General features: G+C 51.4%; 11 protein-coding genes across 11 annotated transcripts; 5 read left to right on the forward strand and 6 right to left on the reverse strand.

The window, feature by feature from the left end:
• Nucleotides 1-182: 182 nt before the first annotated feature.
• On the forward strand, nucleotides 183-1,064 carry DSM5745_01610 (ADP-ribosylation factor family protein; the record flags this gene model as incomplete). Its single annotated transcript, XM_026743626.1, has 2 exons — nucleotides 183-231; nucleotides 289-1,064. 2 exons carry the CDS (start codon nucleotides 183-185, stop codon nucleotides 1,062-1,064), a joined length of 825 nt encoding a protein of 274 aa, XP_026606789.1.
• Nucleotides 1,065-1,669: 605 nt separating this feature from the next.
• On the forward strand, nucleotides 1,670-2,260 carry DSM5745_01611 (uncharacterized protein; the record flags this gene model as incomplete). Its single annotated transcript, XM_026743627.1, has 1 exon — nucleotides 1,670-2,260. The coding sequence occupies one exon, from the start codon at nucleotides 1,670-1,672 to the stop codon at nucleotides 2,258-2,260; it is 591 nt and encodes a 196-aa protein (XP_026606790.1).
• A 133-nt stretch (nucleotides 2,261-2,393) lies between these two features.
• On the reverse strand, nucleotides 2,394-4,077 carry DSM5745_01612 (phosphatidylinositol N-acetylglucosaminyltransferase subunit A/GPI3; the record flags this gene model as incomplete). The annotated part of the gene is made up of 5 exons (XM_026743628.1): nucleotides 2,394-3,399; nucleotides 3,453-3,841; nucleotides 3,892-3,926; nucleotides 3,977-4,008; nucleotides 4,061-4,077. 5 exons carry the CDS (start codon nucleotides 4,075-4,077, stop codon nucleotides 2,394-2,396), a joined length of 1,479 nt encoding a protein of 492 aa, XP_026606791.1.
• A 317-nt stretch (nucleotides 4,078-4,394) lies between these two features.
• Nucleotides 4,395-6,980, forward strand: DSM5745_01613 (putative ATP-dependent RNA helicase DBP6; the record flags this gene model as incomplete). The annotated part of the gene is made up of 1 exon (XM_026743629.1): nucleotides 4,395-6,980. The coding sequence occupies one exon, from the start codon at nucleotides 4,395-4,397 to the stop codon at nucleotides 6,978-6,980; it is 2,586 nt and encodes an 861-aa protein (XP_026606792.1).
• Nucleotides 6,981-7,486: 506 nt separating this feature from the next.
• On the reverse strand, nucleotides 7,487-8,526 carry DSM5745_01614 (uncharacterized protein; the record flags this gene model as incomplete). The annotated part of the gene is made up of 4 exons (XM_026743630.1): nucleotides 7,487-8,159; nucleotides 8,217-8,294; nucleotides 8,351-8,454; nucleotides 8,509-8,526. 4 exons carry the CDS (start codon nucleotides 8,524-8,526, stop codon nucleotides 7,487-7,489), a joined length of 873 nt encoding a protein of 290 aa, XP_026606793.1.
• A 918-nt stretch (nucleotides 8,527-9,444) lies between these two features.
• On the forward strand, nucleotides 9,445-10,893 carry DSM5745_01615 (uncharacterized protein; the record flags this gene model as incomplete). Its single annotated transcript, XM_026743631.1, has 1 exon — nucleotides 9,445-10,893. One exon carries the CDS (start codon nucleotides 9,445-9,447, stop codon nucleotides 10,891-10,893), a length of 1,449 nt encoding a protein of 482 aa, XP_026606794.1.
• Nucleotides 10,894-11,351: 458 nt separating this feature from the next.
• Nucleotides 11,352-12,699, reverse strand: sur2 (sphingosine hydroxylase; the record flags this gene model as incomplete). Its single annotated transcript, XM_026743632.1, has 2 exons — nucleotides 11,352-11,956; nucleotides 12,009-12,699. 2 exons carry the CDS (start codon nucleotides 12,697-12,699, stop codon nucleotides 11,352-11,354), a joined length of 1,296 nt encoding a protein of 431 aa, XP_026606795.1.
• Nucleotides 12,700-13,739: 1,040 nt separating this feature from the next.
• DSM5745_01617 (translationally-controlled tumor protein) lies at nucleotides 13,740-14,541 on the forward strand (the record flags this gene model as incomplete). The annotated part of the gene is made up of 4 exons (XM_026743633.1): nucleotides 13,740-13,754; nucleotides 13,897-14,173; nucleotides 14,239-14,398; nucleotides 14,457-14,541. 4 exons carry the CDS (start codon nucleotides 13,740-13,742, stop codon nucleotides 14,539-14,541), a joined length of 537 nt encoding a protein of 178 aa, XP_026606796.1.
• A 498-nt stretch (nucleotides 14,542-15,039) lies between these two features.
• Nucleotides 15,040-18,634, reverse strand: DSM5745_01618 (putative C6 transcription factor; the record flags this gene model as incomplete). The annotated part of the gene is made up of 6 exons (XM_026743634.1): nucleotides 15,040-16,210; nucleotides 16,256-16,326; nucleotides 16,381-16,706; nucleotides 16,758-17,781; nucleotides 17,829-17,868; nucleotides 17,916-18,634. The coding sequence occupies 6 exons, from the start codon at nucleotides 18,632-18,634 to the stop codon at nucleotides 15,040-15,042; spliced, it is 3,351 nt and encodes a 1,116-aa protein (XP_026606797.1).
• A 567-nt stretch (nucleotides 18,635-19,201) lies between these two features.
• Nucleotides 19,202-20,079, reverse strand: DSM5745_01619 (RNA-binding signal recognition particle subunit SEC65; the record flags this gene model as incomplete). The annotated part of the gene is made up of 2 exons (XM_026743635.1): nucleotides 19,202-19,575; nucleotides 19,659-20,079. 2 exons carry the CDS (start codon nucleotides 20,077-20,079, stop codon nucleotides 19,202-19,204), a joined length of 795 nt encoding a protein of 264 aa, XP_026606798.1.
• Nucleotides 20,080-22,537: 2,458 nt separating this feature from the next.
• Nucleotides 22,538-23,399, reverse strand: DSM5745_01620 (putative C2H2 transcription factor; the record flags this gene model as incomplete). The annotated part of the gene is made up of 2 exons (XM_026743636.1): nucleotides 22,538-23,063; nucleotides 23,137-23,399. 2 exons carry the CDS (start codon nucleotides 23,397-23,399, stop codon nucleotides 22,538-22,540), a joined length of 789 nt encoding a protein of 262 aa, XP_026606799.1.
• Nucleotides 23,400-25,130: the final 1,731 nt, after the last annotated feature.

Here is a 25,130-nt window from a genome sequence, read left to right on the forward strand (position 1 = left end):
GACGCGTGCTGGGTGCCTTTCGGTCTTGGAACAAGTCCGAGAAGCGAACAGGACAGCAGAAGAAGAGAATGGCTCTCATATTGCTATGAATCTCTCACTCTATACGCCTATACACCAGCTCCGATCCCTACACTGAGGCTGCGCCGTTGGAGCTCCGGGCAAGCTGCCCGCTGCAGTACAAGATGTACCATCTAGCTAAGTCGCTGTATATGTACGCTACCAGCAAAGAGGGTACGCCGCATGCTATCGCAATTGTTGACTTCTACTAACGTGGGCCCAATCTACTAGAATACTCCGTCCTCCTTCTCGGCCTAGACAATGCGGGCAAGACTACGCTGCTCTCCCAGATCAAAGCCCTCTACCAGCCTCGAGCTGACGGCACGTCCGCGCCCAATCCCGGCAAAACCGTACCTACGGTCGGTCAGAATGTCAGCACAATATCCCTACCGGACATGTACTTGAAAATCTGGGACGTCGGCGGGCAGATATCCATGCGGAACCTATGGCAAAGCTACTATTCTAGCTGTCACGCGATCGTTTTTGTGGTGGATAGTACGGATGTTGGACAGAATCCTGATATCACGCGCCTACCTTCCTTGTCAGCGGCGACCGGTAGCTCTCGGAAACCATCGACTTCAAAGCATGGCACAGGGGCGGCGGATGCATCGGCGGAAGCGGAAGTGGACGGCGACGGCGATGGTGACGATGACAGCGCAACAACTTTCGCCGAACAAATCGCCGGCATCAATGCTGCGGGTAGTGACTTTGGCCGACTAGACGAGTGTCGTCAGGTGCTGGAATCCGTGCTTCGCAATGCCGACGTCGCAGGTGTGCCAATCCTTGTCCTGGCGAATAAACAGGATCGGGAAGACTCTGTGGAGGTTGTCCGGATCAAGGAGGGGTTCGTGCGGAAGGTATTCGAGGGAGAGGCTGGTGGAGTCGTGCGTGATAGTCGTGTTCTGCCTATCAGTGCCCTGATGGGGTCAGGGGTGCGAGAGGCTGTTGAATGGGTGCAGAGTCGGGTGAAGTGGAATAAGGAGGGGAGACCGCCCGTTATGAGGTGATCAATACGTTGATTATTTTTATCATGGCATTCTTGTCTCATAGCTTGTTTGGCGCTGGGGTTGGCTTCTGTTTTCTTGTTCTGCGAAGATACCTAGATAGTTTGTTCTATATTCTCGATTTCTTCCAATCAAAGCGATGGGCGTAACTAGTCCCACAGGCTAATATGGCCAAAGATAATACGGAGTACATCAAACATCTTGAGGTACTGCACTATGGCTTATCCGGAGTCGGTCGGTCCATGGGATGACCGAGTTTGTGCCTCATATTGGAGACTGCATCCTACCACTATTGGCCATCACCCCGCCTCAGGCCTAGGTTCGAATCGACCAATCCATCCAGGTGAAGTCATCGTATCATAACTCACCATACTCACAGTATGGCTTGAACTCTTCCACTTTATCGCTCATGCTATATGATCTGATCATGAAGTCAGCCATGGCTGGTTGACGTCACGCCTAACCATGCGCGTTAGGGCTATCGCTATCCGCATATATATCACTAACAGTACCAGCTCGTCGAGAGTTTGGATCCATACATTAATACTACTCGACACTAAGAACTGATATTCTTGACGCAAATTAAACGAGAAACATATACATTCACAATGAGCCACCTTAGCAACGTCCCAAACCAGAAGCAGGGCGAGTTCCAGCCCGGCCCCAAGCCGTCCGGCGACCACCAGTGGCCCAATGGACCCTGGCCAAATGACAAGGTAAGCCTGAATTCGAACACCTTACCGATATTACAGCGTGCCAACCCCCATCCGCAGCATGCCCCCGGCGTAAAAGCCACCCCAGCAGATAACGTGCCGGAATTCCACGCCCAAACCCACCCACCGGGCACCGCACCCGCCGGCAGCTCCTACCAGCCCAACCCAATCGACCACAGCGGCGAGCAGGCCATGAACCCCAATGTGCTGCGGAGCCATGGCAAGGAGGGTGTGCGGACCACTGCGGAGTCGACCCTTTGGGGCGCGACCTCGAAGGATGTGCACCAGCGTGCGGGACACCCTGGTACTGGACAGAGCAGTGCTGAGCTGCGCCATGATGGGCAGCATACGAACAAGAACCCTGGACGTGGGTTGGAGGGGGCTATGAAGGGTGTGAAAGATGACTTTGGTTCGAGGACGGAACAGATTCTCTCCAAAAAGCCTACTGCTGCCGAGGGCAGCCATGCGGAGGGTTCCCGCCCTTAGGTATGGGATGAATGAGTTATTTATGTGTAATCTTGTGATATTAGCATCAGAGTGTACAATAACTTGAATGAATTGGAAATAGTGGGTATCATTGTGACCGAACTGTAGGGAATAAACAAATGTAAGGTGGAAATTAGGAAATCAAAGCAGGACGCTCTCTTTCACCTTTAGGTGCTGTGTGTCCGTTCGCTTCCTGCAGTTTCCTAGGCCAACTTCGTGCGATGTCAATGTTTGCTCGAGGAAACCACATTTCAAGAAAGGTGTAGAGTAAGAAGTCGACCACAACGCAGAGGCAGAACAACTTTCCGGCCCAGACTCCGCACCCATAATACCTCTTCAATCGGTCAATCAGGCTGAAGTTGCGTACTCTATCGCCGGCTTCCTGGATCTCTCCGGGGTAGTAACCGTAGAACTCCTGTGGGCTAATATCGCCAGATATGCCTTTGTATACACGCTCTGTCCGACGTGCTACGTCCGTCCACGAATACATGACTTTCACCTGGTCATGGAACCGTTCTGTCCGGACCCTGTTGGACCGCAATGCGCTTATTGCTTTGCTGGTAGCTAGCACAATATCGTCTTCTTCCGGTTTCGCAAAGGTTGTCATGTGTTGAGGAAGAACCTCGGGGATGCCACCAACACGCGTGCACACCACGTACAGCCCACAGCTAGCGGCTTCGACGATGACCGTCCCAAAAGCCTCAGTCAAGCTGGGATGTAGATAGATGTGGCCTCTGACCATGACATCTCGGACTTCTTCGTGACGGATAGCCCCAAGCATTTCTACTTTGTCTTGAAGAACGTTTCGCTCCAGCATCTGCTCCAAGTCGATGGCCTTGGGCCCTGAGCCGGCGATGATGAACCGTACATTCGGATGAGACGCAAGAATTCTGGGAATGGCAGCTATCAGGAGATCAGTGCCCTTGTTGTAGAAGAGACGCGAGATTACAACGATAGTGATGATATCGTTCGGACCAATTGGCCTCGGTGGGGGTTGTATCTGTGGCGTCCCGCCGGACGGTCGCTCATTAGCCCGTGGAGTGGCATGTATTGGTCGAAAATTCTCCGCGACGACAGCATTAGGAATAACAGAAACCATTAATGGATCCAATGAGGCTCGGAGGACGGTGTTTTCTTTGCTGCAGACAGCGTTAGCCTGACTTGCCTATGCTGGTAGCATGCCTAAGCTCACCAAGTATGGCTGACACATATAACATGGTCAACATCACTCAGTGTGAACTTCAGCAGTTTGTTGGTCAAAATGGACCCGGCGTCAGCAAAGCCGAACAACGAATGGTCAGTAAAGGCAGTCCGCAGACCCATTGTTCGCGCATGCAGAATAGCCTCGTGGCAGAAACTACTCAGACTCTGATGCCCATGCACGATCTGAATCTGCTCTCGAATAACAATGTTCCGGAAGATAGGAAAGAAAGAGAAAACCGTCGGCATTGTTGTCTCTCGATATATGACCAAAAACGGCACATGATAGACTTTGAGGCCGTTAGTTAGATACCGGACACCCGTGCGACCCTTGTAAGCATGGGTGATGATGATGACTTTATGCCCCCGGTCAATGAGTTTCTAGCGTACTATGAGTATAGATCAACAATGCAAGCTTAGGAGATGCTTACTGTCGACAATTGATAAATGTGACTCTCAACCCCCCCTGGAATGTTTAGCACGCAGCTGGAGAGCTCTTGGGTAAACGTGACCAACCTGGTTGGGGGAAGAAAAAGTCACTGACCATGCTGAGGACGATATAGTTAGCAGCATATCTCGGCCAAGCTTCGGAGTACTTACGCAATGTTGTAAGGCATGTTGGCGGTTAAAACAGCCAGGGTTTTATCAGGGAGCAATGCACATGTCAGCCAGATAATGTTGTGTCCGGGAACCAATTCCTGTCCATCTTGCACGCAGCGACGGCAGAGAGCAAGAATGCTTCGTCATTAAAGGAGACACGCTTGATGCTTTGGCGATCTGCACCTTGAGAGTCCAGACCCTGGCGGTGGGCCAGGCGGTGCCGATTCTGCCCAATCTATTCCCCGCTAAAAATTATTTGGAGAAGCTTTTTCGCGATTGAAGAAGTTGCGACCGGCTAGAATAACGGGCAAGTCGCACCGGAAATACGTCAATCATGGCCGGTGATCGAGCAATCAGTCATGATATCTCAATGAATCAGTCACCTAAACCGACGAGCGAAAAGAAATCCCATAAGAGGAAGAGAGACCTCGATGGCTCCACCGTCGCTTTGTCCACGCCGACGAAGAAATCAAAGAAGGATCGAAATGAACCCTCTACGCCGGCTTCGCCCAAGGAAAGCAAGAAGCGAGAAAAGCGGTCTAAAGCGGTCACTGTCGATGAGGTTCCGAAAGAGTCGACCAAGAAGAAAGGTGCTGTTTCGCCGATCAGTGACAAAACGAAGTCACCAGGTAAACATGGCGACAGCAAGCCAAAGAAGAAGAAACGAAGGACACCAAAAGACGATAGTGACTCGGATGCAAACCCTGCAGATTCAGTAAAGGAACCCAAAAAGCTGAAAGACTCGGAAGAAGCCGACGACGAGGATTCGACGAAGGCGAAGAAGAAGCACAAGCGGTCGCAAGCTGCGGAGCACGCAAACGGGGGTGATGATGAATCGAAGCGGACAAAAAACAAGTTCGCTGGTATATTGTCGAAGTTCGAAAGGTCTGCGAAAGTTAAGAAAGCCGCAGAGAAGGAGGCTCCAGAGGATGAGAGCCCGGTTCAAGACGAGAACGCTGCTGAGCCGGTTATAGCGCAGGGATTAGAGCCAATTCCCCAGCCTAAACCCGTGCTTGAAGAGACCGAGAAGCCTACTTATTCTTCACTTCCGCCCTGGCTAGCGAATCCGATAAGGGCATCGGCCGAGACGAGAACCAAATTTTCCGACCTTGGGATTGAACCCAAGCTTCTTCGCGTGCTTGAGAGCAATGGATACGAAGAGGCTTTTGCTGTTCAGTCTGCGGTCATCCCACTTCTTCTAAAGGGACCTAAGAATCATACCGGAGATCTCTGCGTTTCAGCTGCTACTGGTTCCGGAAAGACCCTTTCTTACGTTCTTCCTCTCGTCACTGAACTGGAGCAGATCCCCGCTCCCCGATTGCGAGGACTTATCGTGGTACCGACCAGAGAGTTGGTCAAACAGGCTCGGGAGGCCTGTGAATTCTGCACGGCAGGAACTGGTCTGCGTGTTGGATCTGCAGTGGGGAATGTTGCCATCAAAGACGAGCAGAGGACTCTAATGCGAATTGAGCAGGTCTATAGCCCTGAAAGTGTCAAGGCAAGGCGGAAGGCAGAGCTGACAGGAGAGGAATGGACTAACTTCAGTCTGCAAGACTACATATCTAGCACAACCGATCTGGGCGAGACGTTACCGGGTTATGTTCATAAAGGAGAGCCTAATGTTGATATACTCATCTGCACACCTGGTCGTCTAGTGGATCATATCCGTTACACGAAAGGCTTTACTCTGAAGCATCTTCAGTGGCTCGTCATAGATGAGGCAGACCGATTGCTCAACGAGAGCTTCCAGGAGTGGGTTGATGTTGTTATGCAATCACTTGATGCACGCAAGGCGCCAGATGCGTTTGGCTTAAGTGGGCAGTTTTTGACGGACCTCGGGTTGCCTTTGGAGACTCAAGATCCCAGGAAAGTGGTCCTGAGTGCCACCATGACCAGAGATATCTCAAAATTGAACTCTCTGCGGCTCACGAATCCACAATTAGTCGTTGTTGGCGCCACTGATCAGCCTGTCACAGGGGACGATGTGAGTGGAGTGGTTGTCGGCGCAGATGAACGGTTTACCCTTCCGACGACATTGAAGGAATACTCCGTTGCTGTTGGAGATGGGGAGCATAAACCACTGTATCTCCTGCGCCTTCTCTTATCCCAAATCAAGCTCGATGTTCCCTCTACTGCGAAGCGTGCGATTCGGGCTGCATCTGAGTCCGAGGAGACTAGCTCAGAAGGGACCAGTTCGGAAGGAACCAGCTCGGACGAGTCGTCATCCGACGACACGTCTTCTGATGAGTCTAGCTCTGAAGACTCCGACTCAGATTCTGACTCCGATAGCTCGGATGATAGCTCTTCGGATGAAGAATCGGACGACTCGGACAGTAGCTCCGAGTCTGAATCTGACGACGAAGAGCCTGCTCAAAAACCATCCAACCCAACCTCTCCAAGAAAGACTGTTCTGATCTTCACCAAGTCATCTGAATCTGCCTCCCGTCTCTCACGCCTCCTAACTCTACTCGAACCATCACTCTCCAACCTCATCGGCACGATCATCAAATCAAACAAGTCCTCAGCATCCCGCAAAACCCTCAGCGCCTACCGACAGGGCAAGCTTTCCATCATCATCGCCACGGATCGTGCATCACGTGGTCTAGACCTCCAATCCTTGACGCATGTCATCAACTACGACGTCCCAGCAAGCATTACAACCTACGTGCACCGTGTCGGCCGTACTGCTAGAGCAGGAAAGGAGGGATCAGCCTGGACGCTCGTTGCCCACAGGGAGGGCAGATGGTTCATGAATGAGATTGCCAAGGGTGCCGATGGCAAGATCACTAGGGCTGCGAAGATCGAGCGGGTTCCTATGAAGCTGGACAACGCCAAGGAGCTGAAGTCAAGGTATCGATCTGCGCTGGAAGTCCTTGAGACTGAGGTGCGGGGAGTTGGGCCGAAGAAGGCCGCATCTTAGGTTTATATCCTTGAGTCGTTCTGTATAGAGATATCCAATCATATATACTGGTTTAGCGATGCTGACAGTTTTTTCGCTCACCACCTGCTGATCATACTTCTTCGCCCTTCTAGATAAAAGCCCCAACAATGGGTGGTTGTTGCGGCGTATATTGTGGAGATGTAGAAGGTGTAGTTTGGGTTTGGTAGAGATACGTACGAAACGGTACAAGGGGCTGCCAACGTCGCTGATATTCTCACTGGTGGTGGTCTTTCTTCCTAGGGGATTGACGCGTTTCAATGTGAAATGTCCCGCTTTTGTAGCGAGCATCGATTCTTACGTCTTGCTCTGCCTTGAAACTATCTTCACCAATAAAAGCACTACCCTAAATGGCAAGGAGTATTGGTACTATCGTCACGCTCAGCATTGTGGATGGCTAAAGATAAGATACGACCATGCGAACCCCGAGTAGAAGGAGTAGGAGTTTTTGGAAACAATAAGAGATCACGAGAAAGAGAGCAACTGTCTCACTGCTCTGGCGAGCCACCATTTCGATATAACCACAAACGACTGACTTCCCTGACTTTCACTGTTTGAGTAATACTCGAACCGTCCGCAAACGAACCTGGGATCTCAATTTCCGTGTCCATAAATCGGTTTGTATCTAGAACCTTGCGGTCTGGCCCAAGAGGAAACATGGTGCCCAGGTAATGCTGGTTGAACATATGACCAGAGCCTTCCCGGACGAACACATGACCCATGAAGCGATTTGGTATGTTGCTAAAATTCAACACACCCCAGAGACTGACAAAATCTCGCGCATTGGCGTAATGCTCGATGTGCAGGATTGTCTTGTCAGTGTTCTCATTGGGTTGCTGGATTTGCGGAAGTATGGTATCGGAATTGTCCTTCTGGGTTCTCGGAAGGGCCCTGTACGGGTTGTTGAAGTGATTAGCGGCGTTGCCAAAAGTATATACTTCCAGTTTGCGGAGGAGGCCTTGGGGGAGCTCATCGAGTAGCCAGTCTATGATTAGGCCTGCTTCTATCCCTCCCTGGCTGTGAGTTATCAGGACCACTTTGGTATAGTCAGGGTTCAGCAAAGCGGCTCTAAGCAGAGTGTAGGCCTCTCGGACGTCCTGGGTTGCGTAAGCAAAGTCCCTTTGGATTAGACACTGGATAACGTCGAACACGAGGCCGGTTCTGGTCGAGGTCAATCACTCCAATCCAACTCGAGTAGGCACCAGCGTTTGGACATACGAGGGGTTGTGTACACCAGTAATCTTCCGCCCGAACGTGTATGCTAGGCGATCAATGTTACTCTGAAACCATGTCTGCCTAGATTAATAAATGTCAGACTCTGCAATAGTCGTATATGGGGAAAGAGCACATACCCACAAGCGATACCGTTGATATAAACCCAGTGCTCATGTTGATGCTCTGGGGCGTTATCCTCGGGGTATTTGGACTCCAAAACGCTGATGTTTCGATTAAGAAACTGCTCGCAAACAATGCTATTAAGCCAAATGAAGCCACCTATATAGATGCATACCCAGAGGGCCGGCACCATGCAAATGACGAGGATCGGTATCGAAAGGAGAAAGAGGATCTGCACCACGCTTAGAACGACTTGGAACACGAGATTGGCGATATTGGTGAACGTGGGGTGAAGCTCATCCAGGTCGTTAGAATGGCGATGTCTCAAAGGAAGGAGAAGCCATGGAATCGCCCAGGAGGAGCGGAGGACAAGCAGGAAGTCTTCCCACATCAGGCTCCATGGCGATGCAGTATACGGGAGCGGTTTGTCTGATACTCCAGATTGTGAACGGAGGATTGTTGCAACCATGACCGCGAAATAGAATAGGTAAACGAGACTGTGATGATAGAATTGTCGCCAAGTAAGAAGAGAGGGAATGGACAGATGGGATAAGTAGATGGGATGGAAAAGAAACAAGGCGAGTTCGCGCGTGATGCGATCATTTGTTGCTTGTTTCTGTTCAACCAACGGCAGCGGCGCCTTCCATCCCAACAACCCCATCCCAAACTTTCTCTTCCTCCACCCCAGCTTCAACTCTTACGGTTTTCCATAACAGGAATCATGAGACGCAATATCAGACGCTAGAGACTTATTAAAGAAATAGTCCTAGGTCACCGGTATGCCTCCTTTGAACTGGCTCAACCAGCCAACGCTGGCTGAGCACACACAAAGAACCCGGTATAATGGGCTTTTGTGCTATCAGACGACTGCTTCTAAGAGTTCAAACAAGTCAAGCTTGGGTCAAACAAGGAGCCCCGACAAGTATAAACAGCGCTCGCTCCACGTTCGCGCAATGGCGGCCGCTTTTTATCCCACCCAATTCATCTACCGGCGCGGAATACAACGAGAAAAAGAATCAACATACCGTGATAGGGATATCTGAACAATCCCTCCGAAATGCCATACCGGGACTCCCTGGCATTTCTGAAAAGCCAGAAATATTCCCTGACCATGCCTGATCTCAGTGATGACGACTTGCGAGCACTAATTGAAGCCCTGGCTATAGAACCTCCGCGAGCTGCCCCTCCCCTGTACGGAGAAAACACTAAGCAACGAATTCAGGAAGCTATCAGGAAACTCCCCTCGACGCTTCGCAAGAAGACACTGATCTTCTCCCCGTCAGCCCCCGTCCCCACTGCAACCCTATGCACCATCCACAAGCGCCTGAATCACGATATAATCGGCCATATCTTCAGGCTGATCCAAAGGGAGGTGGAAGACCATCTGGAGATTATCACCCAACGGTACCCCGGATACCCGGAGAGCCTGCCGCCCAGGGCTTTGGAGTTAGTACGCGATTTGCAATCGCTTCGGGGAATGTGGAGGAATCTCGGCGCCAGTCGCCGTGACCCCCCATTCCAGCAAAACCAATGTGAAGCGTGTATGGTCTCCAGAGTTATTGCGGACCAAAATGCCCTTCGAAACCTTCGTGCAGCACTCCTTAGCCGAACACGAGAACGGTGCTCATATCGACCTCCCCCAAAGCTGTCCCGCTTCGTTGAAGCAGCACTATATAACCGACATGGCGAATTAATACAGTCGCTTATACCAGAAAGCAAGGAGCTCTCCGCGGAATTGAAGCGAGCCCGAAAGGACGCGGCTCGTCGCAAATCACGCCGGCACTCACGGAGATGTGATGGCACCAAATGTGAGCCTCGTGAGGCATCACAACTTGTATTTGACCACCAGCTTCTTCATACACCCTCCGATGAATCACCCAGTAAACTAACCCCTAGTCTCAATACTAAACGCCGGCCAAGCTCTCAAACCGTTAACTTCTGCCTAGTCCCAGAGACGATACCCTATACCGTACCATCGTTCGAACTAGCAAGGAAATACCAGGAAGAGCAAGAATTCGAGGAACAGCGCAAACTACAGGAATTACAGGAGGCACTCGTCTACGAGATCATCAATGCCTACCTTGGCTCTCGGACTTCAAGCATAGCAACCACAACCGCCCTTACTCTGAACAGTCGAACTTCTTCGTGCATTTCTCCGACATCCAAAGCCAGAACTGACCTACCAAGTCGCACCCGAAGTGACTCCCTCATTCCAGAGCTGTCCGACTGGGAGGATGACTGGGATGAAAGGCCCATTACTATCCAACCCGGTAGCCCCGCCGTCAGCCAGCTGATGAACCAAATTGGAAATATGGTTGTCAGGAGTGAAGGCTGGGCTGAGCCTGAGCCTCCTTCATTCCGAAGGGCAATCGAGATAGTCACGCCGCCCAGCCTAAATCAGTCGACAGCAAGTGAGTATTCAGAGAGGGAAGCAGACCGCAGCGGTTGGTATCCCTCAGATGAAGAGAGCGACGCAGAGACCATTATTGATCTACGAAAAGGATCTGAAGCAACGACATGGAGCATGTTCACGGATGAGACAGATCTATCAGGCATATAGCGGTAATCGAACATGACATATAGGGCCAGGATTTCACGATGAATGAGTTATGACTAGAGATCAATTTGTCATTAATACTATCGCATTTATTAGATTCGAGCATCAAATGAAGTCTGTCTTCAAGGCCACCAAACCGTAGAGAGAGAACACAAGATGAAGAATGGTTTAGATGAAATATTGAATCATGATTCTCATATCCACTTCCACCCAACTTCCACTAATTATAAGTAATCCACAAGCAAAAAGATAATAATTACCTAGACATCATTGTACAGAGCATACTCTTGAAGCAGCCGTAACGCCCGAGAATTAATACAAAGTATTCGGTACAAACCCAAGAAAAGAACACCCACAGTGCCGAGGAGACGACCTGCAGCTCCAACAACTGCGACGGCGGGTTCGAGAGAAGCGAAAAATGTGAAGAAAGAGGAACAACCCGGTAGGAGTATGTTCCGAGATTAGAGGACACTGCTGGGCACGCCGTGGTTAACGCCCTTCAGCGAATCAACGCTCGGCGAGAAGCTGGCAGTCTTCTTGCGTAATCGGGTTCGTGCATCCCGATCAGTAGGTTCCTCGGGCGACACAATCGCAGCATCTCGGCTGGGCTGGGAAAAATCCGATGAACTGTTCTCCGCATCCGATGACTCTGGTTGCGCTGCACCCTCGCCAAGCTTCTTCTCGGCAGCTTCCCGAGATCGTTCATAGCGGAGCTTTACCTCGCCCTTCCATTGAGTGTTGAAGAGGCGATCCCAGAACGTGAAGAACGGTTGAGAGAAGTTCGTCTTGATACCCCAGCTTTGGTGGTGGATATCATGGTAGGCAGCGTTGTTCGAGGTGGCATGCTGGAGGGGATCCCAAGGGAAAGCGTAGCCACAGTGATCATCGACAGTTTTGATGGTGGAGAAGGTGAAAAACCACATGCTCTGGCGATGGGTCATGCCGGAAGTCAGGAAACCAATTCCAGCTCCAACGGTGTCCAAGAGAAGACCCTCTACAGGATGGTTGTAGAGAGCACCATAGGCGTAAGGAACGTATAGGCGGTGGTGACGCGAGTGGAACTGGACTGGAGATCAATCAGTGGGGTGTTCCGCAACAAATATAAACCCAGGTCTTACCATAAAGCCAACGGTTTAGATGCATTGCACGGTGAAGGAAGTACTGCCATGTGTCCACGACACAGATACCCCAGGTAAACTGCAGCGCCGGAATGAAATACCAGTAGATAAAAGACGCTAGAGACAATTCCCAGCTGGTAAAAGCGGGCACCATTGTTTCAATTCCATTTGCAGAGGTAATTGACTGGGTAGCTTCAGGGTAACGCCCACCCGCGATAGCTCCAGCAAGCATCTTGTGTCCGCTCTGAGAGAGGCTCGCAGCCACACCGGAGGCATCCAGTCCGAATAACGTCAGCAAGTAAGGAAAGCCTCTCTGCACAACGCGAATCCGGCGCGCCCAAACAGCAACGTCATATTCTTCCCTGCCGGTATATTCCTCGCCGTCAAAATATGCCATGATAAGGCCCGCGATTGTTTGAACCACCTGCTGCAAGACGACATCTCTCACGACATCCCATCGAGATGCGCGGTTTCTTGTCAGAACTTCGGCCGGAGTATGCAGACGGTATTGCGGGAATAGATCGTAAACATCGATGACATGGAAAAACATAGATACGGCCCAGTAGGCAACAACCGGCAGAATTAGGGCGAGGATATTGTCCGGAATGCCATCAACGAGAGAGGGACGCGGAGAAAGAGTATAGGCCGGAAAAGGAGGGAGGCCAGAGACCATGGTTGTATTCGTAGCCATTGTGAAGCAGCCAGGCAGGCGGCGTTAGAGGAGAGCGCAATCAAACCGGTGTGGCAAGTGATGGGTCCGGACGCATCGGTCTCGCAAGCTTGACGATAATTTCGAGGGAAACTGCTGTCGAACGAAGCAAAAGCAGGCCAGAATTATGTAAAGATGAAAGGACCGACAAGAAGAAAGTGACGTTGCGGTTCGAGGAAGGAGAGGAGGCGATTTATAGATTTGAGGTTGAAGGATCAGCGAAGCTGACAGTAATCGGAGGGCGGCCCACCGCAATCAGGGGACTGCGGGTGTACGCGGAGTTGGCGATTGGAGGACAGCGTCGATTAGGACGAAGATTGTGTTGCGTGTAGAGCTCGAGATACCGAAGGAGGGTCGAATTGGAGAGAAAGGAAAATAAGAATGGTGTCGAAAGGAGCGTAGGGTTAGTTGAGGTTAAGAAGAAACAGAAAAAGTCAAGACCGACTCGGGGGCGCGTTGGGTCACACCACTGGGGATCGCAGCCTACCGCATCTGATTAAGCCGATGCGTTCTGGGGCTGTAATATACCTATATAATACGCCGCCAGTACGAGATAAGCCCGTACGGTACGGTCTGATTTCCTGATAGCAGCATCCTCAGGTGTACGGAGTAGTAGTATATAGCATGCTATCGTTGCTATCGTTTGAAAACACCCACTGCTCACTCACATCAGGCGATTCTCTGATTCTGTACATGAGCCCCTGAAATCTGCTGCACTCTGTACACGCTTGTACAATTGTACAACCTCTGATTCGGCGTCCATAGCCGTACTCCAAGGCCTCAGGTTTGTGCCTGAGTCCAGACCAACCCCAAAGCAGGCTAGTGCGATTTGCCCCCCTCAGAGCAAAAAAAGACAGCAAAAACCCCACCAAACCCGCTAAATAATAATCTTCATTTTCCCCCTCCCAGCCCATTCTCTTTCTTCTCCTCTCCAGCCTTGTGCCAATCCATCATCAATCCCTCTTTTTCCCTCCTCTCCGTTTTCCCATTCTCTGTAGGATCTTCATCCTCCGTCTTTCAAAATGATCATTTACAAGGTCCGTCCTGAGTGTTTTTCCTACTCGACTCTATACCCGTTACTACCCCACTCTTCTGCAACGTCGCAAAAAAACAAACACCACGCTTCGATCATGACCGCTTTCATGATTCCAGGAAAGCTAACATACAGCGTTACAATAGGATATCATCTCCGGTGACGAGGTTCTCTCCGACACCTACAACATCAAGACCGTCGACGGTGTCCTCTACGAGTGCGACTGCCGCAAGTACCTCAAGAAGACCAACGAGGACTTCGAGCTCGAGGGTGCCAACCCCTCCGCCGAGGGTGGTGATGATGAGGGTGGTGAGGGTGGTGAGGTTATGGTCCACGACATTGAGGACCAGTTCCGTCTCGTCTGGCTCAAGGTCGAGGACGGTGCCAAGCCCCCCAAGGATGCCTTCAAGGCTCACCTGAAGAGTACGCTCATTCTTTGTTGCAACCATCTTAGGAACAACCGCGCTAACGATTTATTGCAACTACAGCCTACATGAAGAAGGTCCTCAAGACCCTCCAGGAGAAGGGTGCCCCTGAGGAGAGCATCAACGAGTTCAAGAAGGGTGCCCCCGCTGCTGTCAACAAGATCCTCAAGAACTACGACAACTACGATATCCTGATGGGCGAGTCCATGGACGGTGATGCTATGTATGTATTCCTTGGTTATTCGGAATGCTTTGAAGTTCCTGGCTAACCTCCCTTCCAGGCACGTCCTGATTGACTTCCGTGAGGACGGTGTCACCCCCTACGCCACTCTCTGGAAGCACGGTCTTGAGGAGATGAAGGTTTAAGTTCTACGAATTATGAAGAATATTTCCCGCGAAGGGAACAAAAGAAGGGAGACGGAGATGCCAACAATGGCGCTTGCTATCCCATCCTCATATAATATCCTAAGCTCTTCCATATCGCATATTCTGGATCCTATTTGATCAGAGTCACGCCTCATGAATCCAATTTTGCTACGACCAACCCATTCCTCCTAGACGGTCTCAAAGTATCTCTTAGTTTCCAAACGGCTTTGTTCGCTGTTATACTCGTTACCTTCCACGGATCTCGCATAGAGCATTGGAGCATCGCTTCGATGGTGAAGTTCGAGGCTAGGATGATTTGCCCATTGGCTACATGAAGGCCTTGTACTGGAAATTCTAGGATGTTTCCATCTAAACAATAGCATCCGTATATAGAGAAGGTATCTAAGAAAATCATGCATGCCAACCGCTCAAAAACACCCCGCAATAAACCAATCCTATCTTATACACAAATAGCTACCCCGAATGCGTATTCAAGATCTAACACCACCCCGGACTCCGCATCCCAGTACTATCACCACCCATCCTCATCCCAGTCTCACTCCCATTCAAACTCCCATTCAAACTCCCAGCGCGACTAGCCCTCCCCGGGAGACCAAGATCACCGAACTCGAACCCGGTGATAGGGTCAAGCTCCATCAGATCGTCGGATACGAGGAGATGCTGGCCAAACACGGCGTCCCATTGATCCCAGTCGAAATTCAGGTTTGGGTCTACCATTGAGGGCGGTGTTGGGACGTTGATGGGGATCGGGATGGTGTGAGCGGATGGGGAGAAGACGTCGAGGAAGGGGATGCTTTGTTGTGGTTGTAATTGTGCTGCTGGTGCTTCTGTTTGTGTAGTCGGTGAGGTAGGTAGGGGTGGTGGGTGGGGGAATGGTAGAGCGGAAGGAAGAGTGGGAGCGGAAGGCTGAGGAAGAGGGACCATGTTCGCTGGTGGAATTGTGGTCGTGGACATTGGTATATCGGCAGGAGAAGGAGGAGACTGAGGAATGGTTGCAGGTGGTTGGAGGACTTGAGGATGCGGCACTGTGGTCGGCGTATGGCTAGCAGATGAAGTCGACGGTAGCTCGTAGCGTAACGAACTGGGTCGTGGCATGGGAGCCGCCGTACCAAGCGCCGTAGCGATACTCGGAAGTGCCTGGGAGCGCGTCATATTATAGAACATTTTTGAGAAGTCCAGCAGTTGCTCCCGACTATGTATCGGCTGTAGATGCGCCGAGGAACCGGCATAGTGAGGGTTCGCCGCGAGGCACTCGTCTGGCACTGCTATGCCGGCTTGGATTTGTGCCTGTTCAGTCCAGAGTTTCTGAGGATCGAGCCCGGCCTTTTGCCATGCTTGCTGACGTAGCCGGCGGATCATATCCCAGGCCTCGCGGCCACCGTCTTTCAAGGGTCGCTGAGTTGAGATGCCGTCTTCGCCTCCGACGACGCCTCCATCCGGCCCAGTGAGCGAGAAGATCTTGTCTACAAACGCGCGTGACCGAGGCGCCTCTGGACTGTATGGTCGTTCGTATAAATCAATGAGCATGATCATGGTTGCGTGCATTGGCTGATGATTCCCAGGCCAACTCCATTGGAAAGGCTGGAAGTCAGGGTCCGTGGCCAGGGAGACAAACTTCTCCATGAAGCCATGGCAATGACGAATTGCACTACACAGGTTAGCCTACGAAGATACAATGTGTCATAGCACGAACCTTTGTCTTGCAGCTGGCCAGATCCGGCTCCTAGCGTTCTTGAGAAAAGGCTGATATGCAACGCAGAATGCCTTGATTTACAGTGTTAGCGCTTAGTCCGAGGGTACTATGAAAGCCCAACCCACTTTGTCAACATAAAGGCTGAGAACAATCCTTGCCCATTTGTGGAAAGAAACAAGAACTGGCGTGTGATATTGCTCAGTGCAGGTAGGAGCCGCGTCGCCCGGAAGAGCCAGGTCCAAGCTCGAGCCTTCCGTTGGAGAACGTGAGAAGGACCAGGATCGATTGGAGGCGCTCGAGGGAATATCGGTTTGTTTAGGCTCTGGAATCCGCTCGACTATTGAGTTGAGTTGGGCTTGGAGATCAACGAGGATGGACCTCAACTCTTCCATGTGTCGGCGCGTAACCGGCTTAGTACCAAGTTGAATTCTCATTATTCGACGGACAGCGCCTGGCAGAGGTCAGAATATAGTCATTCCGCAGTCAAACTAATAGTACTTACGGGCCATCGCATATTTGCCTCGTGCAGCCAGATAATAGACATTCACCATTGAGGGACCTCCACAAACTGTCGGGTCGTCGGGGTTATCTCGAGGCCGCAAACCCGCTCGAACCTGCCTTTCGTACTGCTCAGCTTCAGGAGTCCCTATAAGCGTGTCCTTGAATTCACTCGTGTCGCGCACGTCCCAGAAATTCTCATCTGTTACCAGCGGAGGAAGCCCACTGGACATTGAGACAACGCCGTCCATATGCACAATATGCCACCACATCCGTCGACGGCCCTCTGCCTCTGAAGCAGGGATCCCAAAATTTGCAGGATCTCGGTGGAGGCCCATCGTCTGCGCAACTCTCATTGCAAGGCTCACGAATAAACTGCTCGTCAGCGGTTCTTCCTCCTTGGAGAGTATTGTTTGCGTTAGGAGGTACGCGGCTAGTCCTTGCAGCGAAGGGCTGCGCAAGAACGAGGTTTTGGTCAGCCAGCGGGTAACTTGGTCATTGTAGGCATTGGAAAGAGCGGCACGCGAGGCGCCATTAAACTCGGCCTTAATTGCTCTCAAGGAGATAGTGACAGATCCACCATACCAGATGGCGTAAAGCAATGGGATGAATGACGGGTCCGGACAAGACTCTCCAGAGTAACTGCTAGAATCGTACCAGTCCCAGAATGCGTTATAGTGGTTCAGGACAGTCGGTGGATGAACCACAGGACTGATGGCTTGAATACCCGACATAAAGCCTTTATACAGGATATGACTCTGTCGTTTTGTAGGCATGTACTCGAGCGAATCCGGCTCCACGACTCTATCCTTCACCGATGGTGATGAATTAGATGGGAAGAGTATTGAATTCTGGATAACATCGCCGGTTGATTGCTTTTCACCGGCAGCAACGCTAGTATGGTCAACCGAGGGCATCCAATGACGCGTTGTCGCATTTTCCACGGTCTCTTCTATGTAGGGCTCGCCCGCTCCAGGGCTCTCATGTGAGTTAGTTTGATCCCGGAGAAATTGATTGAGCTCATTGATCTACTATCGTTAGCTTTATATCCAAATCAAGAACGTTAAACCATTACCTCGTGAGAGATATAAGCCCAGAAAGTCGTGCCGACATATCTACAATCCATTAGACAAGTACGAAAACGCAACACAATGAAACGCACCGGGATCTCCCATCCTCTAAGCTGAGATGCCCCAAGTTTAGAGATCCCACCGGGTCTACCAGGTCCGTAGCATGGCCAGCCGGTATAGGGAATTCATCACCGCTTGAATCAGCCGTACGGCGCGGGCTACTAGTTCTGGAGCCTCCATTGGGAGCTTGCGCTTCTTTCCTGGGTACATCCAAAGCGGCACCTTGCGGAGGAACCTGCTGCTGGTCCGCAGGAATCACCGGCTGAGAGGTCTTGCTCAGCCTTTCGATCATCGACGTGAGTTTATCAAGTCGCGATTCGATAGATTTCTGCTCAGAGGGCCCAGCCTGCCTCAGACGACCATACATAGACTGCAGATCCTCGATATCATCCTCGAGCTGCCTCGAGGCTTCCCTCCTGCGCTTCACGCCATGACCATCTGTGTCGCGACTGCGGGTACTGCCATCCCGCTGCAGCTGCGACGCCGGGTCATAGACACACTCGGTCCCATTCTTCACGCAGCTCCCACAGATAGGGTGCACCTTGTCACATTTCACTTTGCGCCTCCGGCAGGTATGACAGCTGTAGCTGGTGCGGTTGCGCGTAATCTGCCGCCCGGGCGCCTTTTTACCGGTGAGCTTGGCTGCCTTCGGTGGTGGCGATGTGGACAGGGTAGAGGGATCGTATGCGAAGCCGATTTTGATATCAGGCAGCCCGTTTGGGGAGGTGTCGGCGCTCGGGCTGGGGTTCATGGTCCGTTCGTGATCGCAGTGGCGGGGGAGTTTGTACTCCGAGTCATGGATGCACCGAGGTATCAGGGACCCCTCATGTAGAGCGGGGTGGCAGTGAGGACGTTAACTCATAGAAGGGTCGACTAATCCAAAAGCGATAGCGCTCAGTTTGCGTTAGCGAAGCATTCTAGACCTTAAAAAGTAGATGCAGGAAGGGAAGAGGCGTCCGAGCGACTCCGACGATTAAGCTGGGAACTATGGAGAAGCCCGCATCAACGGTCGGCCAGCCCTCGGCCAATGAGATCCACCCCAGTTCATAAGCAGCACGAGTGTTCACTCCGGCACCTCGTGGAGGGCAAGAACAGAGCAACAATGCCCTAGAGAACGCTATTTGGATCTTAAATGCCATTGACGGCGACTACGGCCAGCCATTGGATTTGCTTAGTCAAGATGGTATCAAGAACACGCAGATATGCCTAAACAGAAGACCAGTAAATAACGCCTTTCGCCGATGCCCATGCCAATGCAAACCCGACATATGTACTGTCGTGCAAGAGGCTAGAGAAAGCCCTGAGCTGTGCAGCCCGTCTATTTGCCCTTCTTTTTATCCTTTTTCTTCTTTTCGCTGCTGCCTCCCGATGGCTCTCCTCCCATGCCGCCCATTCCCCCCATCATGTTGGCCAGGTTCCCCATTCCGGGTATTTGCGGCATCCCGGGCATCCCTTGCATGTTCTGCATCTCAGCCATGGCGTCTTTCAAAGGGTTATCGCTAACTCCACCACCACTGTATGCGGCGGAGTGGAAAGGTAGGATTTTGCCGATCTTCCAACCGCGAGGCGCAGGGGGTGCATCTGGTAGTTTCTCAGGCATTGGAAGTCCTCGAATGCGTAAACGGTAGGGCGATTGGTCGTTTGTGGGGTGGGCTTTGAGGTACTGCGCGACGAGGATGTAGAGGTGATGCTCTGCGCACAGTTAGCAAAGGTCACTCGGTCACAGTACCTGACATGAATAATGAGGGCAAAGGTGTGCAATGAGCTGGACATACTATTCTTTATTTGCGAGTTAACCGGTCCCCCGCTCTCATCCTTCAATTGGACACGCACTCGCCCGGGATTGGCCCAGTCCTTGGGATGTAATTTCTCCGGTTCAAACCCAACTCGCAGTCCGAGCATCTGCACGGCGTCGACAATATCCCTCGCGAGCGGGTTCTCCACAGCGAGTTCTGTTCCGACTTTTCGACCTTCCGCGCGAGTTCGCGACTTGTCGAAGTAAACGGGATACAGGCATTGATAGGACTTCGGGATTTCACGCTGGGGTTCGGGCGCAGGTCTGATAGGCATTGATTGAGAGGGAATTGAGGCTCCAGAGAGTATGGATTCATTGTCGGGGCGGCTAGGGACCAAAGAGGGAGCGACCTCCTCTGGGTCCGAGTCGTACACTTCTTCAACTTGGGCGTGGCGGGACATGACTATTTCGCAGGTCGATATATGATAGCCGTTGAGACTATAGGGACTGGAGTCGGTATAGTCAGCTTCTGTTGCCGCTCAGGAGCTAAAAGCCTGAATGGATTAGTTGTCAGGTAAATAGTCGGGCAGTGTGTTGAGGTGACTTGGTTAAGTGCCAGCTTAGTGTGTGCGGAGTGCGGAGTTATGCATGCACCTTATGTAATATTATCCTTAGTTATGTAACAATCATGGACTGCATCTACCACAACAACTGGACTTGTTCCACAGCGACATTCCCTCTTTTCCCAATGTTAATCAGTAACAATCAGGCTCTTGCTGAAACACAAGTATGCAAGCCCACAGAGAGAAAGGAGTCCTTGACCTTTTTACTTGACACCGGCCAACCCCGACAGCGGAACACCCAGTGACTGGTTATGTCTACCATGTTGTTAAGCGTGATGGCGCCGGGGCCCGGACGTAGATGTGGCTGAGGATCCTAATGGGAAGGGGGTCAATGACCAAAAAGACCTTTACGAGCTGTTGATTAGGGAGATAGTTTGGGACATCGAAGAGCAGGTTCGTAGCGAGGAAGTTGCTAGCCCCCGCCTCGCCACTTATCCAGTATTGGGTCCAGCCGGGCTCCCAGCATCATAACCAGACTGTCAATGCTGAGATGATCTCGAGGTGCAATGGTTTGGCGAGTGCGTCGTACACCATGTCCGAAATCACTTTGTTTTTGGCGTACTTTAATAATATGGCTCGTTATATTTATTCCATACAAAGATAGCTGACTCTACTAGCCTAACAAGCATTCAGGCCCGAGCTCCTCAGCTCCAAAGGCAGTACTCCAAGACCATAAACTAAGCACGAAGTAGCATAACATTCCAATCTGTAAGCTCGAACTCACTCATGGCACTTCGGATCCTCAGGCACCTCCGGCTGCCTACAAAACCAGGCCAACATTTGTATACGGTAGCCCTAACTCACGCCACATGACCTTCTACCACGATTGCCACCCAACGCAGTACCGTCGGCAAATGAAGATATAAGATGCACAGCCCCATGAAAAATATGGAGTCTTGTTTCGGGCCCCAGTCCCGATCTCAAAGTCGAGTCGCTACCCCGTCAACAATCTAGGCCCCGGCCATAGGCTGGCTATAGGCCGACCATATTGCCTCGCACGGGGCCCTCAGTGAGTCATCGATCAGAGTCAGACTCAAGCCTCAATGAATCAAATAACCAGTCTTAGATAAGATGGGTGTAGCGTCCAAGGCCGAGGCCGCGGCCCGTTCATCCTACCATTCAAAGGCATGGTTGTCTCGAGCGCGCTGGAAGCACAGCGCCCGTCCCATCCAACGACTCAAGAGCACCTCATATCCGCCCCTACCCTGGCCCCGGAACCTGCCTGCTTAGGCACCACGTATCACGTATCCGATGGCCTTCGGAGATCGGAATGGTTGGCTGTATCGTACCACGTTGGCAAGGGCACGCCTGCGTCGATGACACAAGGCAACCAACTGTCCAGGAAAACAGCCCTAGGCTTGTTCGTTGGGTATCACATGATAGACTAGCAGATGGGATCGAGTCATCAGCTAGTCAAAACCATCATTTTATTGATTTGATTCCTTGTCGCGCAGAGCATTGTTGAGTGGCTAGGCTATTTGACTAGGTACCTGAGGCAGGCAGTTAGATAAAGACGTTTCCTGATTGTAGGACCAAGGATGGGCAAATGAGAGTAGTCAAAAAGCCATAAGTGCGTTCATTCGATGTCGTCTTCAGCTATGACCTCCTGGTTGATACTCCGTAGATGCTCCGTAATCAAACGAGGGGCGTTGCCTGATGCAGGGTCCCGTCGCAACCTACCTAGGGCTACGATTAGCTCGGCGAGTTCACGTGAAGGCAGCCAATGAGCAGGCGAACGATTACGAGGATTGCTTCCTGCCCACGCCATTCCAAGAATTAAAAAACGAATACAACTTGATTGTCATTTACTGCTTGATGCAATAAACACAAAAGCAAAGCTACAGTTTACATCCATTATGGTAAAATATTACAGAAGTAGAAACATAGTTTGAGTGCGGGAGATGAGTAGAAAACGATGCAGGTACATAGACATGAGAACGTAATGAATAATGGGTGGTTTGTAAAAACGCCCGGGTATAATTCTGGGAAGAGAGCAAAGAGAGAAGAACACCACCTGGTCTGTAAGATCGACCTCGAGAAAACGCCATGATCCTCAGAGCTGTCCTATGTGAACCCACGCGTTCTTGAGATGCAGACCAATTTCATGAAGACCTCCCATATTGACGTTCGAATCCATGAGGTGTATTCGATTATGACGAAGAGCAACAACGCCTTTGCAATGCAAACGCGGCAGAGGAGAGTTGACGATGAAAGCATACCACGTTACGCAGAAAAAGAAAACATCAGGGGGCCGGAGATGAGCAGAACGTGAACAACATTCGATCGGGGATCATCATCACTGGGTGACGCTGACAGCGGTTGGCGGCGGTGGGATGACCTGCTGCAAGCCAGCTACGATACGCTCGAGCTCTTGCAACCGGCGGTCCTTCTCTTGAACTTCGCGTCGTAGTCGCTTGAGTTCGCCTCGCAGGTCCACACCATTCTCTTCTTCCTCTGGGAACGCGATCGCAGGATCGGTGTTGGGATCGAGGTTGTCAAGGGAATCTCGCTTCCGCTTCCCAGGCGTGGCACCATCGAGATCAGGTGATGGTCCAATCGCCAGATCTGGTGCGTGTCCGTTCTCGGTATGCATGTGGCGCCGGCGAAGATGCTCCTTCAAGTTCTCCTGACGCGTAAATCCGTTCCCTGTGCTTCGGTTGCAGTCAGGGTAGGGGCACATGAGCGGTTTCTTGGCGTTGACGTTCTTCTTGTGGACTTCACGTTGATGTCTTAATAGGCCCCCCGAGTATGTGAAGCCTTGAATTTTGTCGCATCCAGGTTCCATGCATTTATAGGGACGATCGTGCTTGTCCATATGTTTGCTGAAGAAAACAGTCATGTTAGCCTCATGTTCGGCACGATAACTCGACGACAGAAACAGAAAATAGTACTTACTTCCATTCGCAAGGACGTCTAAATGTAGGAGGGCTCGGTTGGCACTCTGCGTGGTCACAGAAAATCTGTCCGACGGCGTTCTTGGGCGGATCGCGCGCTCGTCTCACCGACAGTCGCGGACGAGCCCCTTCCATGAAACTCGGTGACAATTCATTGTCCATCTTCTGAACAGGGACAAGAGGGTCTTGCGCGGCGACAAGAACAGCAGTCGGACCCGTAGCACCTTCGCTTCTTGGGCTAGGATAATCAGAGCCGTCGCCCATATCGTAGTTACCGGTAGAACCCCGCCGTGGATTGAGCTGGGGAGGCGCGAGGAATTGCTCCAGGGTTAAGTGGTCGCGAGACGACCAGCGAGAAACAGTGGGAAAAGGGTTGGAAAAGTCGTTGATGTGGGCGATCGCACGAGAAAAAATCGATGGCGAAACGCGTTGTTATACTTATACTCGGTGTAAACGAGGCTAAGGACTGAGTAGTTGCAGGACCCAATCTAGGAAACGGGGGGGTGCCGAAATTTTCAGGTGCTAACAAGGCAGCGAGACGAGTGTTGACTAAGCATGGGCTTGGCGACGCCACTCTCAACAATAATAATCCGGAAGCAACGGATGACTCGATTGATCCCTGCGGTGTCCCCGACGGAGTTTGTGCTGGGTATTTGTATTTTCTCTCACTGTGCGGCACTGCTGCCATGATTTATTGGCACAGATGTCCTCCGTTTCTATTCTTTGCCATCATTTAGGCTGCAAATGTGAGTCATTTACTCCATCAGGTATCGGAGTCGGAGCCAAGGCCACCAACTGGATTATTTCGGCCAGGCCCCTCAGGCATCATTCCGCCACCTCGGTCTGAGGCACCGACCAATAAGACTAGGCGATCACGTGGACGCAGCCACACCAGCACTGCCAGCATCGCAGCATCACCGCTGCATTGCCAAATCCACAGACATCATGCGCGGTGGATCATGAGCTGCGTTGACGTATTCTTGAATCTTACCACTTTTGGTTATTTTCTGCCCTTCCTTAGGTACCCAAGTTCACCGAGCTCGGCGGGGAGATTCCTGCTTGCTCGCCCGATTTATGCGGCCAAACCACTATCGGAGTAGCACAGCTGGCGCAAGACAAGCCTTGATCAAGCTAGATCCTGCTTATCTTTACCTGAAATTGACTATGATGCTCTTTGTACGTAGTAGAGCCTGCTTCTGAGATAGGATGCCTTGTTTCCATCAGTCCATACCTCTTGAGAAGCATACTCTCCAGACTGCTTTCATTGCATGCCTGCCTGAAGCTGCTAAGCCTGGCTATACCGAGTGGACAGCGCTCGCCTGACGCCAAATCTTACCCGAACAAGCATATCAGGGATATCATTCAGTCGCTTGGAGATCTCAGCGACACGCGGCGTAAGGGGTCCTTCAGTTCAATATAGCTAAAGATAGAAATGCGGAGAAAAGTCGGATAGTTTGAGGCTTTCAACGGTTTTCAAGGGAAGCTGCGGACAAATACCAAGCAGGCATCTTCATTTTATAGACGATCGTAGAGATTGCTTCAGCTAAGCAAGAAATTGTAAACTGGCAGCAGCATTAAGCTCGGGCGATCACGGCCGAAAAGCGTGGCGCAGCTGCAGATATACAAGTTCGATAGCTGTTCCACGTCGCTTCGGTAATCCTAGACGATCGGTTACGCGTGCTGCAGGCGGGTCTGAAGCCCTGATTCGAGAACAGGTGGCCCTGGCGTGGCTGTGTAGACTTTGGCCTGTTAAACGTGCAGGGCGAGATCGGGTCATCTAAGCCGGCCTACAGCTGGATCGTGGCTAGAGAGAGCCCTAATGCAGATCTGATTATGGGCGCCATGATATACGTTGATGCCTGATTAGTCTAAAGACGGGATAACGAGGGATAGTATTGATTCTGACTAAACGACAGTATTGTTTTCGATAAACCTGCCAGCATTGCTGGACCTGCTGCACACAGTTCTATGGTGGACCATATCCTTGAGACTATC

Source organism: Aspergillus mulundensis (genome assembly GCF_003369625.1).
Source record: "Aspergillus mulundensis strain DSM 5745 chromosome Unknown scaffold_1, whole genome shotgun sequence".
Classification (NCBI taxonomy): domain Eukaryota; kingdom Fungi; phylum Ascomycota; class Eurotiomycetes; order Eurotiales; family Aspergillaceae; genus Aspergillus; species Aspergillus mulundensis.